The sequence below is a fragment of the Trifolium pratense genome, linkage group LG5 (assembly GCF_020283565.1).
Source record: "Trifolium pratense cultivar HEN17-A07 linkage group LG5, ARS_RC_1.1, whole genome shotgun sequence".
Classification (NCBI taxonomy): domain Eukaryota; kingdom Viridiplantae; phylum Streptophyta; class Magnoliopsida; order Fabales; family Fabaceae; genus Trifolium; species Trifolium pratense.
This window is the reverse complement of record NC_060063.1, coordinates 43,068,953-43,083,850: the sequence shown is the minus strand read 5'-3', so window position 1 is coordinate 43,083,850 and position 14,898 is coordinate 43,068,953. Positions and strand designations below refer to the sequence as shown.

The 14,898-nt window shown below is 29.5% G+C and overlaps 2 protein-coding genes across 2 annotated transcripts; both read right to left on the bottom strand.

Annotated features, from left to right (window-relative positions):
* Window positions 1-1,409: 1,409 nt before the first annotated feature.
* Window positions 1,410-4,043, bottom strand: LOC123886729 (bidirectional sugar transporter SWEET6b-like). Its single transcript, XM_045936021.1, has 6 exons — window positions 4,004-4,043; window positions 3,650-3,686; window positions 2,810-3,026; window positions 2,009-2,179; window positions 1,762-1,902; window positions 1,410-1,541 (listed from the first exon to the last, which is right to left on the bottom strand). Exons 1-6 carry the CDS (start codon window positions 4,041-4,043, stop codon window positions 1,410-1,412), a joined length of 738 nt encoding a protein of 245 aa, XP_045791977.1.
* Window positions 4,044-8,815: 4,772 nt separating this feature from the next.
* LOC123883043 (subtilisin-like protease SBT1.4) lies at window positions 8,816-11,605 on the bottom strand. The gene has a single exon (XM_045931737.1). It carries the CDS (start codon window positions 11,444-11,446, stop codon window positions 9,092-9,094), a length of 2,355 nt encoding a protein of 784 aa, XP_045787693.1. The 5' UTR covers window positions 11,447-11,605; the 3' UTR covers window positions 8,816-9,091.
* Between the last annotated feature and the right edge of the window lie 3,293 nt (window positions 11,606-14,898).

Here is a 14,898-nt window from a genome sequence, read left to right as displayed (position 1 = left end):
ATGCATGTAGTAACTGTGTGCAATCCTTTTCTTCCCTTCAAACAAGTGATTAAGTCGAGATTTACTTGATGAATAAAATAATTTTCTATATTGTCTTTATTTTATTTTTGACCACGGGATAAGTAAAGTTTGGCGAAGAACTGGCTCCATCAAACTCAGACTCTCTCAAATAATTTGTATTAAGAGAAGTTCGTTAACTATTTTGAATACAATATCTTAATGTCTTAGTTATTGTATTGTCTTTATTAACCATTAGAGTATTAGTTATTGTTGTAAATGCATGAAATAAAATAATAGTTTTAACCGTAAAAAAAAAGATGTATAATAGTTTGAAAATGATTTATACACATTGTTTGTTTGGGACCAAATTGGAGGAAAGTTTATTGTCGAGTCAAAAAAATAATCGATACTTAATGAGTTAATGTAAACTTTTATTTTCTAAAATGAAAGTTAAAATGAAATTAATATATAGAAAGAGTTTAAAGATGGTAAGCAAAGGAGCAAGACCAAATTCTATCGGGATTAAGAAGCACGTGTGAAACGTGCTCCTCCACCGAGGACGCATATTCCTCCAAGCTTATCCCTTATTCTTAATAAGCGGAACAACTTAGCCCAGGATGAGGACCACGAACGGCCTCTCCCTCCATCCAAGGAGAAGTTCTGGCAATCATCCTTAGTGGGCTGCTTAACACGACCCATTAAGGAGACGTTTGACCCAACGCTGGAGGCTCTATATAAACCCTCCTCATCAGGAGGGTCAAATATTCAATTCATTCTACTCTTTGAAGCATCAGAGTGCCTGCATGTACAAACCCCCCCTCCGTGGACTGCTCAACTACGAACGTATTGCTGGCCATCTCAATATCTGATCTCCAGGTATGATAAAAATGTAATTTTATATTTAATTTAGAGTTTAGTGGATATGATATTATGTTAGTGTAAAATAATTTGACACTAGCATCCAATAAAAATCAAGCATTTTGCCTTCTATTTTCTCTTTCATTTGTAATATTGTAACAGGTTTATTTGATATGATATCCATGTGTTTAAGTGTTTCAGGTTGAAGAATTAGTTCTATATAGTGAAGGTTCAATCAATGTCGACTTTGGTGTCATCAACGCTACGGATTCGGAGGCATGAACATTCCAGACACTTCAATATTGTCATATTTAAATTTGTAGGCTTATGCAATTTGCCGTTTTATGCTATTAACATGTATATTATGAGTTTGTTCGCAAATTTATCATTTTTGTTTTTAGCGATTTTAAAGTTGTATTGCATCAATGTATTATCAATTCGAATGAATGAATATCTTTATTTGAGTAAAAAAACTTCATAAACAATGGAATTATGGTTAATCATCTACAAATTCGATGGAGCTGGAAAAAAAAATATAAACAAGTGTCAGATCAGACTGCAACCACAACTGGATTTAGAACATGCTCAGCATCATCATCAACATTATTTTCTCCCATGCACCAATAATAAGCATATAGTATGAGTTGAACAAGTCCAGATATTGCTCCAATGCTGGTGCTAATCTGTAAAAATGTACAAAGATACATTCATTAATTAAGAATGAGATAGTTAAACTCAAAAATCTTTAGTATATCCAACTAATCTACAATTATTAACTCACAATAAAATTATTGAAATCTATATTTAAGATCATATATATATATATATATATATAAAATTTATTCACTAAATCTAAAAAATGATTTGTTTTTTATAATAAGAACCGAAGAGAGAAATAATTACCATGACATAAATGCCGAAAGGGTGGGTGAGAGCGAAGGGGGTGATGAGAGCATTTATTGTCCAGACCAAACCATCAAGGAAGATGGCCAAAGAGAGGCAAAATGGCATATATTTCACACTATTGGTTTTTACAACCTTTGTCTGTTAATTATATGTAACAAAAAACCAAATTGAAATTAGTGAAAAAATTATAAAATGTGATTTTCATATTTAAATATAAATTAATGGGATAGAAGAAGTTACTTACCATAATGGTAAGAGGAGAGACATACATCAGTGCGTTGAAGATAGCACATAGAATACCAAGAATACCAACAACTGAAGACCTTTTGGTATTGTCATGTAGTGCCAACATTGTTATGAGAACAATGGCAGCAAAGAAAATGATCTCAATAAGAAGATAGAGAAGAAACTTCTTCTGAAATTAGGAAAAAATATTAGGTATGAGTAGAAGATTTGGAATGATTATATAACTCTTAAACATTCAACTATAGGTTTTGGTTGGGACTTTGAATTAATTAAATAGTTAAAAATTATTAATTAATTAAAGTGACATAAATAGTTATTTTGTAATCATCCTAAATAGTATTTAAACTATGTGTGTTGAGGATTAAAATACATTGTGGGCTTAGGCCCTTTTGCATATAAAAAAAATTTAAAACACATTGAACTATTTGTCAAAAAAAAAACACATTGAACCAACATCTCATCAATATGTTAAGTAATTTAACGAAGAAAAAAAAAGAATATTAAAATATAGAATATTAAGAATAAAATTATTTTTAAGATTATAATGTTGAACTCTTAGACAATGAGCTAACATCTCGTTGATTAATTAATTGTGTGATTTAAAGGGAAAAAAAGTAGAATATTCGAAAACTTAGATATATTTTACAACTAAATTTAAATTGTCTCAAGAGGTTATAAAATTAATCTCTTATTACCATCCTAATAAAATATGCAAGATTACATACATTTGATATTACAACTTAAATCAGCAAATTTTTATGGATCGGATAATCATGGTGAAAATATATTATATACATACCTTTCCTTTATTGTTGGCATAGACATAAAATATGGTAAGATAGACGAACTGAAAAACAAAGCCAGACCCATCTACGATAACAAAATAAATTCCGTGTGGTTGCACATAAGGCATTCCATAAAATACCCAAATAGCACAATTCAACAGAGTAACTAAGTATGGATCAGGCTTGAACTCCTCCACATCCTTCTTTTTTATAATTTTGTAGAAAGTTGGACTGCAATTCATACCAATTACCAATCAATATTAATGAGCACATTAGCATCATTTTTAAAATTAAAATAACCAATGCTAAAATAATATAAAATCTAAGTTTTGCGGCACAAAAATTCAAAGCTATAATTTAATCTTGATTTCTTTAAATGATACACACACTAAGTATCTATCTTGATTTTCACTTTCAAGATTTTAAATAGCAGTAGAAGTTGCAATCGTGTTAACAATTTTGCAAATGTTAAAGATTGTTGTCGTTGCGGTGTGAATTAATCACAAACATGCACAAATCTTATTAAAATTATTTGGGCTATCAATGTATAATAATTTAATTTCTAATTGTTTCTTCCTAATTTCATAATTTCATAACTGTAATTCTTTTTGAACTTATTTAATGAATTTGTTTTTCTAAAAACCAAATTAAACACTAATAAATTCATATTGTTGGCCGTAATGAAATTCATTACAAGTGGTGTGGTTGTTTATGTGATTTTAATTTGTTCACTCAGTCAAAACAATCAGAGGCAAATTAAATGGTAACGCGCATACTACTAATATTATTTTGTCCGGGCATTTTCATGCATACATAAAACAGAGTAACTAAATAGAGAAAGAGAGTTAAATTACGCTGGTGAGAAGAACAATACGAAGGAGATAACATTCCCTGCATTCAAAAATAAAGTGAAAATTATTTTCCATTCATGAATTGATTAACATAAAAAGTTTAAATTATGCTTCGTGCAAACTTTTTTTTGACGAAATTTCATGAGTTCAAATTAATTTTATCCATCATGCAAATGGATATTAGCACAAAAGTTAAAATTAACTTAAACTGAAAAACTTGTGAAACTAATCGAATTAACACAAATCAAACACATATTAATTAATGCAGTACAATACAAATTGAAACCAAACATATAAATCAAATTCATAATTGACATATGATTTTTCGATTGAAAAGGAAGAAAAAGAACAACAAACCTATAGCGCCAACAGTATTAATTAATGAAGCGCTAGTCATTTTCTCTGCAACAACAAATATGTGAAGAAGAAGAAGAAGAAGAAGAAGAGAATGCGTGAGAAAAAGATGAAGAAGAAATGAAACAAGTGGCGGTTATATAGGCTTTTTTTTTTTTAATTATTTCTTACAAATTTAGATAGTTAGTTTAATTTGTTTGTATAAACAAAATGGACAACTTTTTTTTGAGTTTATTGTGTTTTTAGTTTTGTTTTTAGTTTTTTGAAAAATTCGGTATTGGAATTAATACTTATATGTGAATATGATCTGTGATGATAATTTATGTTATTTTATATTTTAAAAACAAGACAAGTGGTTAAAGGGCTCCTTAGATTAATTTATATTATGACTTTATTTTTACCTTCATTGAATTGAAGCCAATTAGATTTTTAATATTTAACTTTGTTGTTATAAAGATATTTTACATATACATTTAATCAAATTATAACTTTTAAATATTTGAGATTGTAGACCGATATTTTATGCGAAGAGCTCTCCTAAACCCTAGTTTATTCTTTTTGTTCATCCACCAAAGAGGGGTGGTTTTAGGGTCAATTTTTGATCCAAAATCACCCCTCTAAATTGTTTTTGCTTTTCTTTTCATTTAAATAAGTGATTATTCAAATAGATTTGCTTATTTGTTTTTTGCTTTTTAAGTTTGTGGTCGTCTTGTGCAGCGTTTGTTTGTGGTCGTCTTGTGCGGCGTTTGTTGATTTTTCATTTTAGTACGGTGTTTCGTTGATTCAAATTGACATATCTACATCAACTCATTACAGATCTGATGAAGACTTTGACGTCAATGTTGCAGATCCGGGAGTATGAATATTCCGGTTACTTTTATTTTGTCATATTTGTAGGCACTTTCACGATATCGTTGTTTGCTATTAACTTAGGTGCTGCAAGTTTGTTTGTAAATTCACATTTTCCAGTTTTTAGCAATCCTGATTTTGTAATGATCTATGTATTTTCAATTTGAATGAATGAATACATTTTTTTTAGTCAAAAAAAAAAAAATTGAGATTATAATTTAAGAACAAATTTATAAATGTATCACTATTATATTATTTTATTAAATACATTATAATTTTTTTTAAAATTTTGAAGGGTTTGATAATTGGACATGTTATGATTCTAACATATATGTCTTTTTTATTACGTCAAAAATCAATTTTACGGTATCTTTTACAAGTAAAAGGAATGTTGAGTTGCTCACAATCAAGTATTTTGATGATGTGGCACTCTACAAGAAAAGTTTACAATCTCTATTAAAAAACCTTTTCATCATCTCCTTTAATTAAATCATTTTAATTTTAATTATCAATATATCAAATTATCAAGTTTACAATCTCTATTAAAAAACCTTTTCATCATCTCCTTTGATTAAATCATTTTAATTTTAATTATCTTTAATTAAATCATTTTAATTTTAATTATCAATATATCAAATTATCACTATATAACTTCTTAAAAGGGACCAACTAACTAAAATGAAAAATTATTAAATTAAAATGGACCAACTAATATATAAGATTTATATAACCACAAAATATTCATGACTATTGGAATTCTTTCAATACTAATACTAATAAAAAAAGGAATCATTATATTTCAAGCAAGTGAGTCACTTTGATATTCCAAACCTCTTTGATCAATCCCTTAAAGAGCTGAATTTAATAAAAAAAAATGTGTGTCTCTCTTCATTGCAAGTTAATTAGTTCCTAAATGAATTAAAAGGGACCAATATAACCACAAAATATATTCTTTCAATACTAAGAAAAAAAAAAGTGGTATGTGCTATGTATTATGATAGGTTTTTCTTTCAAATTCTAGAGCTAGAAAGTGGTATGAGCTAGAAAAACACTTTACTATAAAATGAGAAAATTTAGTGACTAATAGGTTCACTCTCACTCTTTATAACCACCACCCCACATTCTTTTTCTACTTATTATTTCTAAATCTTAATAATTGATATTTTCACTCAATCTTTGAGCGTATTTCTACCATGGTGCTATGTATTGATATCCAACAATATTCATTTGTACTAATGTTTAGTTTTTGTTCTTCATGTGTAGGTTGAAAGAAATAATTTTTCACTACAATAGAATGTTAATGGATGAAAAGGCCGGTATACTCAATTACTCTTATCAAATTATATTGTTCATTTAAAAGTTATCTTTAAAATATATTTTTTATCATAACAATGATTGTAAGTAAACAATCTTATTTTTCTCATTTATTTATTGATATTGGTTGTTCATTTGTTATCGAGAACATAGAACGTTATATTATTTTAGTCTACTTACTCCAGATCCATGTGATAGAACCAGAGGAAAAAAAAGGTATTTACTAATTTATAAATTTTTTGTTTGAGTCATCATTTACTTTCTCCAAAATAACTCTTAGGTACATATTCTTCAACTTTTCATAATGTCTTATGTTCTTTTCTTACTTTCCATGTATGCCTTCACTAATTTATTGATTTCTATGGCAGAATATTGACTAAAGTATCTATTGATTTCCATGCATCCTTACGAGAAATTTGTAAAACAAATAGTCACTCATATAAGAATATCTTATCATCTATTGTATATTCAGTTTCACCCTTTTATTATTTATCCATTTTGTATTTCATATTCTTCATATATGTTAATCCATATTTTTTATGGTTGGATATCTATTATATTGATCGGCCAAATTATATCTTGAAAATTGACATAACATCTTTTATTAAAAGGAAGCTTGAATTGTTTTTAGGCCTTCTTTGTGATGATGTGGTACCTCTAAGAGAATTTCTTACAAAAGAATATATCAATAATGAAAAATGAAAAATTTAATTAAAAGTGACCAACTAATATTATAAGACCTACAAATTTATATCTCGGTTATGGTTTAGAGAGAGACATAAATGATACTATGACCATCAAATTTTAATGATTGTTGGAATTCTAAAATGAAATTCTCACAAGAAGATATATCAACAAACAATGATGTATTCTTATATTATTTGTCTCAGCTTTCTACTAAATTTGGACTTATAATGATAAATGATAGTATATAATGTAATTGAGAAAAAACTGAATTGCGCCATATTGACATTTTTGCGTCCAACTTGACTAAAAAATTCTCTGATAAAAAAAAAAAAAAAATCTTCCTTAGAATTTTTTTTAATAATATGCAATTTTACTAAAGTTATTGTATAACTATGAATATAATTTTATATTTGATACCGGACTTTTTAGAAAAGAGAATTGATAAATACGAGAACAATAACATGTTTATTATTGGTCCATAGAAGAAAAAATAATTGAAATCAGTTATGAGATTTATTTTATGCTTAATTGCAAATAATTGGAAACACCAATTAATAGTGTGACTTTTGATTATCTGCAAAAGAAACAGCACACTAAAATGAAAAGAATTAAACTTCATGTGTTATTGTGGTTTTTGCATAAAGAGATCTAATTTCTTATGCTATAAATTAACATTTGCATAGTTAATTTGTAAAAATATAATGCAATGATAACTAAACACTCATTACAATTAAATCTTATGACTGTTGGAATGCTTCTCAATGTAACCATGATCCTTATATAACTAATATCTATTCACATGTATCACATACTTTTTGTTTAGTCATGCTCTCTCATTTTTTGTATTTAAATTATTTTGTATGTTTTCTATGTATAGATATTTTAGCAAATTATGTCTATATATATATGAATGTTATTCTATTTTCAATATCCATTTTTCATCTTTTTAAGGACTGAAGTTTAAAGATTGCTTTATGCAATAAATGTGGTCATTGCAGTGTGATGATTGTGGAGCACGTCCATTTGATCAGAAGTTTTCCTTCTATTTAAACCATGGATTTGGTATGTTTTGTAAAAAAAAAAAATGTATGTCTCAACTACATTAGAAATAATTTGAATGTATATAACTTATGCAAAAGTTTAGAAGTTAAAGGTTATAATTTATTTTACGACATATCTATATAAGCGAACTTTAAATTACTCTTATGTCTCATATTTTCTTTTTTTTTTTTGACCAATAATACATCAAAGAGGAGTTAAATATACTATTTTAATATCTATCATTTAACTATATGATATTATTATATTTATAACAATTATTATTTTTCATTTATAAAAATATTTTAATTATATATTTAATCGAACCCGTGCAACGCACGGGTTTACCCCTAGTAGATTCTAATGACGCCCCCTCTATGCCATGTTGTAACGATTCCTTATATTTATTAGATTATTAGATTATATGAGTCTATGAGAACTTATATTTTGTTTATAATAGTATGTTTTTAGGATATAATTGGTCATTTTATGGAAAGGAAAACACTATACATTAAAGGATATAAAAAATACATTTTAAACTAAGGAGCTAACTAAACACAAATATTTGAAGGTTAGTGTGGATGTCTTGAGTGTATCAAGTGGAAGAAGTGAGTAAAGAGATATGGACTAAATTAAAATCAAAGTGTTGTGACAAGTTGAAGTGCTTCAATTGTCAAAAAACGGGTTGCTTTAAAAAATTAGTATTATTTGTTTTAGAGTAAACCATCACTCTATTTTTTAATTCTTAAAAATGACGTGGTATCACTTTGCGTCAACACAGTGACAACATGCAATCCTATTCCTTCTTAAATCGTAATTTCGTAAATCATAGCCACTAAATAAAATATCAATGGTACAAATTTCATTTCCCATCATGGGAAAATTAATATTTCTTCCCACCTTAACCTTCACCAACAATTACCTGAATGAATCAACAGTCTAAAAATCACATTTTACTTCATACATTCCATTTCATCCATATAAATTATTGGAAGACCTTAATCAACTACTTAGAAGTTTAGAGTACAATTTCATAAAACAACAACCATACCAATAAGTCATTATTTTATTCTTTGTACAATAAGCTAACATAAAACTTACAACAATGCAAGACTAATGAACTCCATACACAATATAACCTATGCATGGTAAATAACGTGTTACCATTTTCACAGCAACAAAGCATTATAATAAAGTGAAAAATCAGAAGGATGCTGATGAGAATCCATTACTCCATCTAACAGCAATTGGACTCCTCACAATGTGATTTCCATCACTCCATTCAATAGATCCAAAACTCTGAGAACCACCATATCCAATTCTAGTGAAAGTAATCTCAAAAGCTTGAGTCTTATTTTCACTACTGAAAACAAGTTTGCTAGGTGAAACACTAACATCAACGCCAAAAGGAGCATTAACTTTGACAGTGTAAACCGCATCATCGGAACCACCGACATTAGTAACAACTCTTTTATACTTAACCAAACCATTGTAAGCACCAAACTCCACAGAGAATGAAGGGTAATTCAAATCACCAGGACTAGCTAAATTCTTTTCATTTTCACAAATATTGTAACTAGTTGGTTCTCTAGTGAAAACTTGAATTTTCTTAGCATCATAACCAATTGAACAAAGGAATGATAAATAGTCATTAGTGTTTATATCATAAACTAAACCGGGATTAAGTGCTTTATTAGGATCAACATGTCCTGCTCCATGAACAAATGGATTTGACTCTTTACCTGTTCCAAGATCCTTAATTTTTCCACCAGAATTATCAACATTATAAGCAGTTGTCATCAAAGCAGATTTAATTGCAGCTGGTGAAAAATTTGGAAAAGCTTTTCTAAGCAATGCAGCAATTCCACTAACATGAGGACATGACATAGAAGTACCTGAAGCTATGTTAAACTCAACTCTCCTAGGATCAATTTCAAGATCAGTGGGAGCCGCTTTACCGGTCCAACCTGCTAAAATGTTAACACCAGGAGCAATAACATCTGGTTTAAGAATCTCTGAAGTTCTATAATTAGGACCTCTGCTAGAAAAGGAAGCAACTTGAGGAGCAGGAGGTAAATCCGAACCGCCGATCACAGTCCCTTTAAACTTGATCGTAGCAGTTGGATTTTGACTCGATTTTATATACTCTTTAATCTTATCACCAGCAGTTTGACCCACCATTGTAGCTGCAATAAGATGAGCATCAGCAAGAAGCTCTTCACCGCTTTCTTCGGTATTCGCCACAATCATCCCTAATCCACCTGCCTTTTTCACAGCACTACCCTTTTCGACTCTCGCATTTCCTCCCCTATCACAAACAACAATCTTCCCTTTGACTTTCGAAGAATCTAAAGATCCAACATAACAATATCTACTACCACAATCAGCACTATAAACCAAAGGAAGTTTATAATCAGGTAAATCATCACCAGAATACAAAGAAATACCACCCAAAACTCTATCATCACCAAGAATAACATCAGCAGGAAACTCTCTATCAATCGTCGAAGCACCAACAGTTAAAATCCAAGGAGCAATATTAACAGAAGTATAAGGACCAGGTCCTGAATTACCTGCAGAACAAGAAACAACAACACCTTGTTGTGCAGCACCAAAAGCACCAATCGCAATCGAATCGCGATAATAATGAGGTGCATAACCATTAGAACCAACTGAAAGTGAAATCACATGAACCCCATCAGAAACAGCTTCATCCATAGCAGCAAGAATATCAGAATCAAAACAACCAACATTCCAACAAATTTTATAAGCTGCAATTCTAGCTTTTGTTGCCATTCCCTTAGCTTCACCTCTAGCAAAACCAAACAAACTAGCATTACCAACAACAAAACCTCCTGCAGTTGAAGCAGTGTGTGTTCCATGACCTTCAGTATCTCTTGGCGACTTTGATTCAACTGTTTCATCAATGGGTCTTTGAAGATAAGATTCATAGCCTTTGTAAAAAGCTTTAGCACCAATGATCTTGTTGTTACACGCAGAAGATGGAAAATCATGGGAAATTTGGCAAGAGCCTTTCCATGAAGATGGGAGGGTGGATTTTGAGAGAGATGGATCGGAGAAGCTTTGATGTTCTGGCCAGATACCGGTGTCGAGGACACCGATGATTACATCGGAAGCGAAGTGGGAGCTTGGCCATATGCCGGAGGTTTCGGCGAGGCCGAGGAAGGAGGGGGTGTATGTGGTGTGGAGATGGCGGATTTGGTCGGGTTGGATGGAGAGGATGTCGGGATGGGATTTAAGGTGGTCGGCTTGGGAAGGGGTTAGTTGGGCGGAGAAGCCGTGAATGGCGGATGTGTACGTGTAGAGGATGGAAGGGGGGGTGGAGGAAGAAGAAGATGGGAGGGTGTTGAGGATGGAAGAGAAATGGTTTTGATTGGTGGAGAAGAGTGAGGAGGAGGATTTTTGTGATTTTGACACGTGGATGATGAAGGTTTGTGGAGTGTTTGATTGTTGTGAGTGGGAGAGGGAGAAAAGGAAGAAGAAGAAGGTGAAAAATAAGAGTAAGAGAGAGTGTGGAGAAGAAAGAGAAGAAGCCATGTTGATTTGTGTTGTGTGAATTGGAATTGAGGAATAAGGGAATGAATGGTTTTTATTGGATTGAGTTTGAATTATTATCAGAATTGTGACAGTAGTAGAAATTGTGATGAATGGATGATGAAGATGGAAAGAGGGAAGGGAACTGAATTTGACCGATAATCAGGGAAAGGGGTTAGATTAAAGATAGGACAAAACTTATATGCATTTCCATTTCATACATGCATTTCTTATTTTTCCTCTCATAAAGAGGTAGTTTTTTTTATTAAAAAATAATTTTCTTTTATTTTTTCAAAATGAAAAAACACAAATAACCACCTCTTTGTGAGTGGAAAAGTAAGAAATGCATGTATAGAAATGCATGTAAGTTTTGTTCTTAAAGATATTATTAATTTTTTTATTAATTTGAAGATATTTATCCAACAATTAATAAATAATCGATACTCATTTGAAAAAAATGTTAAAAAAATTTGTTTCACTCATGTATATTAAATTTTTTATTTTATTTATAACTATAGTAATAATACAAGATGAAATATAATTTTTTGATGGAAGATGAAATATAATTATGAACTTAAAAGTTGACATATAACACTCTTTAAAATAAATAAATAAATAAAATTTGACATATAATAATGATGTCATTGCAAACAAATGAGCAACAATAATTGGTTGTTTGTCTTTTGATAAAACTTATTTTTAAATTGTTTATTTGAGTTAGCTTATTTAGTAGGAATATGCTCTTTTCGTCTAAAAATATAAGTAAAAATTAGTCAAAAGTTAATGTGTTTGGTTTAAATTTTAGTCCAGATATATTAACTTTTGTTGACTCACTTTTACTTATATTTTGAGACGGAGAAAGTACTATACGTAGAGATCAAAGTTCAAACTTGGATACTCTAATCCAACTATTCCTTTTAAAAATGAAATTATAATCAATAAACTATAAAAAGAAACTTATTTTAAAATTTGGTGTTGAACTAAAAAAAAAGTGTTACACATATTTAAAATAACTTCGAAATGATATTAAACTAATATTATCATATGAATGAGTGTCTCTTTTATTTTATTTTTTTGGTCAAGAATATATATATTTTTTTTATATAAGTAAATAGATATTTTTATGATGAACACTTTAATATATAACTTATATTATTGAGTTCCAATATATTTTAAATAAAATTGAATATTATATCATATTTTCATATTAATTTATATTTAAACAAAATTATACGTTAAATAAATTTTACTTAAATATATGAGGACTCAACTCTCAACGATGTAAATTGGGTACAAATAATTCACCATTTTATATTTATTATTAGGACCTAGTGAACTGAAGAGCTCATTAGTAGAGTTGGTATTGGGTGATAAATTAGGTGGACCCCAGGAAAAGTAGATATCCAATAATTGAAGGACGTATGGGTGTTGTAGATTCGTAATCTCAGCAATAAGCCAAATACCACACGATACTGTGTAGTATGTACATACATACCTATGTGGCCTTTCTCTGCATTTCTATTGGATTTTATTTATTATTTTCAAAAGTTAGGAAGAAGATGAGGTCTCAGCCTACCCACGTTTTTGACATGAAAACAATTAAAAATATTGATATTTGTTTGTTTATGAATTGATGTTGACAACTTGACATCATGATAAATTATTTTAATTACTTTTATCTTCTGTGATTAGAGTAATACCAGTACTAGCCAAAGGGGTTAGCATGGAGAGGAGATCCTCTCCCGTGGAGTTTTTTTGTTTTACTAAAAATTATCGATTTATTCATTCAAATTGAAAGTACATCGATCATTATAAATTTAAGATTGCTAAAAACTGAAAAAAGGTGAATATAGAAACAATCTTGCAACACCTAAGTTAATAGCATACAACGATGTAATAAAAGTGTCTACAAATATTACAAAATAAAAGTAACCAGAATCTTCATACTCTCCCGTGAAGTTTTAACCAAAGGAAATTCGGTGCATATCCAAACCATTCAAAATTTCTTCAGTTAACTTTAGTCATATATTGTCATAATAATAAAGAGCTGAGATCAAATGATTAGGTATATAAGAGGAGGAATTTTTTTTTCCCCTTCATCACCGGTTTGTCTGGTTCGGAGGTTAGTTGTGACATCAAGTGGTTTCAGTCCATTTCTGATCGTAATTGCGGGGAATCGAATCATCACTGAACCAACTAACGATTAGATGAAATAAATGTTTTTTTAACCCGATGATTGGGTTTGGTTTGGGTACATATATGAGTAATAATAATGATGAACAGATTAATAGTATTTCTCAAAAAAACCTAGTTTCTCTTCTTCTTCATCCACCAAAAGAGGGGTGGTTTTAGGGTCAATTTGATCCAAAATCACCCCTCTAAATTGTTTTTTTCTTCATTTCTTTGTTATTCAAATAAGTGATTTTCACATCTATTTAATTTTTTTCGTGATTTTCTGTTTGTGGTCGTCTTGTACGGCTTTGTGTTTGTAATCGTCTTGTGCGGCGTTGGGTTTATCGTCGTCTTGTGCGCCGTTTGTTGGTTTTTCATTTTGGTATCGTGTTTCGTTGATTCAAATTGACATATCCTCCTCAACTCATTACAAATCTAATGAGACTTTGACATCAACGTTGCAGATTCGGGAGTATGAAGATTCCGGTTACATTTATTTAGTCATATTTGTAGGCACTTTCATGATGTCGTTGTATGCTATTAACCTAGGTGTTGCAAGATTGTTTGTAGATTCACCTTTTTCAGTTTTTAGCAATCGAATTTGTAATGATTTATGTATGTTTCAATTTGAATGAATGAATATTTAATTTTGGTAAAAAAAAAATTAATAGTACCACATCCTTCTCATAGTTTTTTTTTTTCAAATTTTTTTTCACACTTTTTAAAGAAATATTTAATTGTGTTGATTTCAATAATTAAATGGTTTTTTTTTGTTACAATAATTAAATGGTTTTTTTTTGTTACAATAATTAAATGGATTTGTTTACTCTTACAAAAGTTTGTTACTAAAATGTCATCATTAATTGTGGGTAATGGAGTAATTTGTTGAATTGAAATATACTCCCTCCGGTCCTTTTTATAAGGAACACTTAGGGCAAAAAAATTAGTCTTTTTTATAAGAAACTTTGACCAATTTTCAAATATTTTAAATGTTCAATTTCACTTATGCCCTTATTTATTATGAGAGAGAATTTAAAAATAAGTAAGTTAGTTGACTAAAGAGTAATTAAATAAGGGTATACATGGAATAAATTAAAATTTATAAGAGTATTAAATGAAAATAACTATGTTAAATGTGTTTCCTTGATCTGTGTGATTTTTTCAAAGTGTTCCTTACAAAAAGGACCGGAGGGAGTAATAAATAAGGATAAGGTTAATTTATTGGAAAAACCAAATAAATATTATGTTTTTTTTTTTTTGTGGTACAAAAGAAATGTTTCAAA

Bases quoted from the DNA above. Each gene is read 5' to 3' on its own strand.
- LOC123886729 (XM_045936021.1), bottom strand. From the start codon at position 4,043: ATGACTAGCGCTTCATTAATTAATACTGTTGGCGCTATAG. The intron at 3,687-4,003 runs GTTTGTTGTTCT...TTTTGAATGCAG, and splicing joins TAATACTGTTGGCGCTATAG to GGAATGTTATCTCCTTCGTA. The intron at 1,542-1,761 runs GTAATTATTTCT...ACATTTTTACAG, and splicing joins CTTTCGGCATTTATGTCATG to ATTAGCACCAGCATTGGAGC.
- LOC123883043 (XM_045931737.1), bottom strand. From the start codon at position 11,446: ATGGCTTCTTCTCTTTCTTCTCCACACTCTCTCTTACTCTTATTTTTC.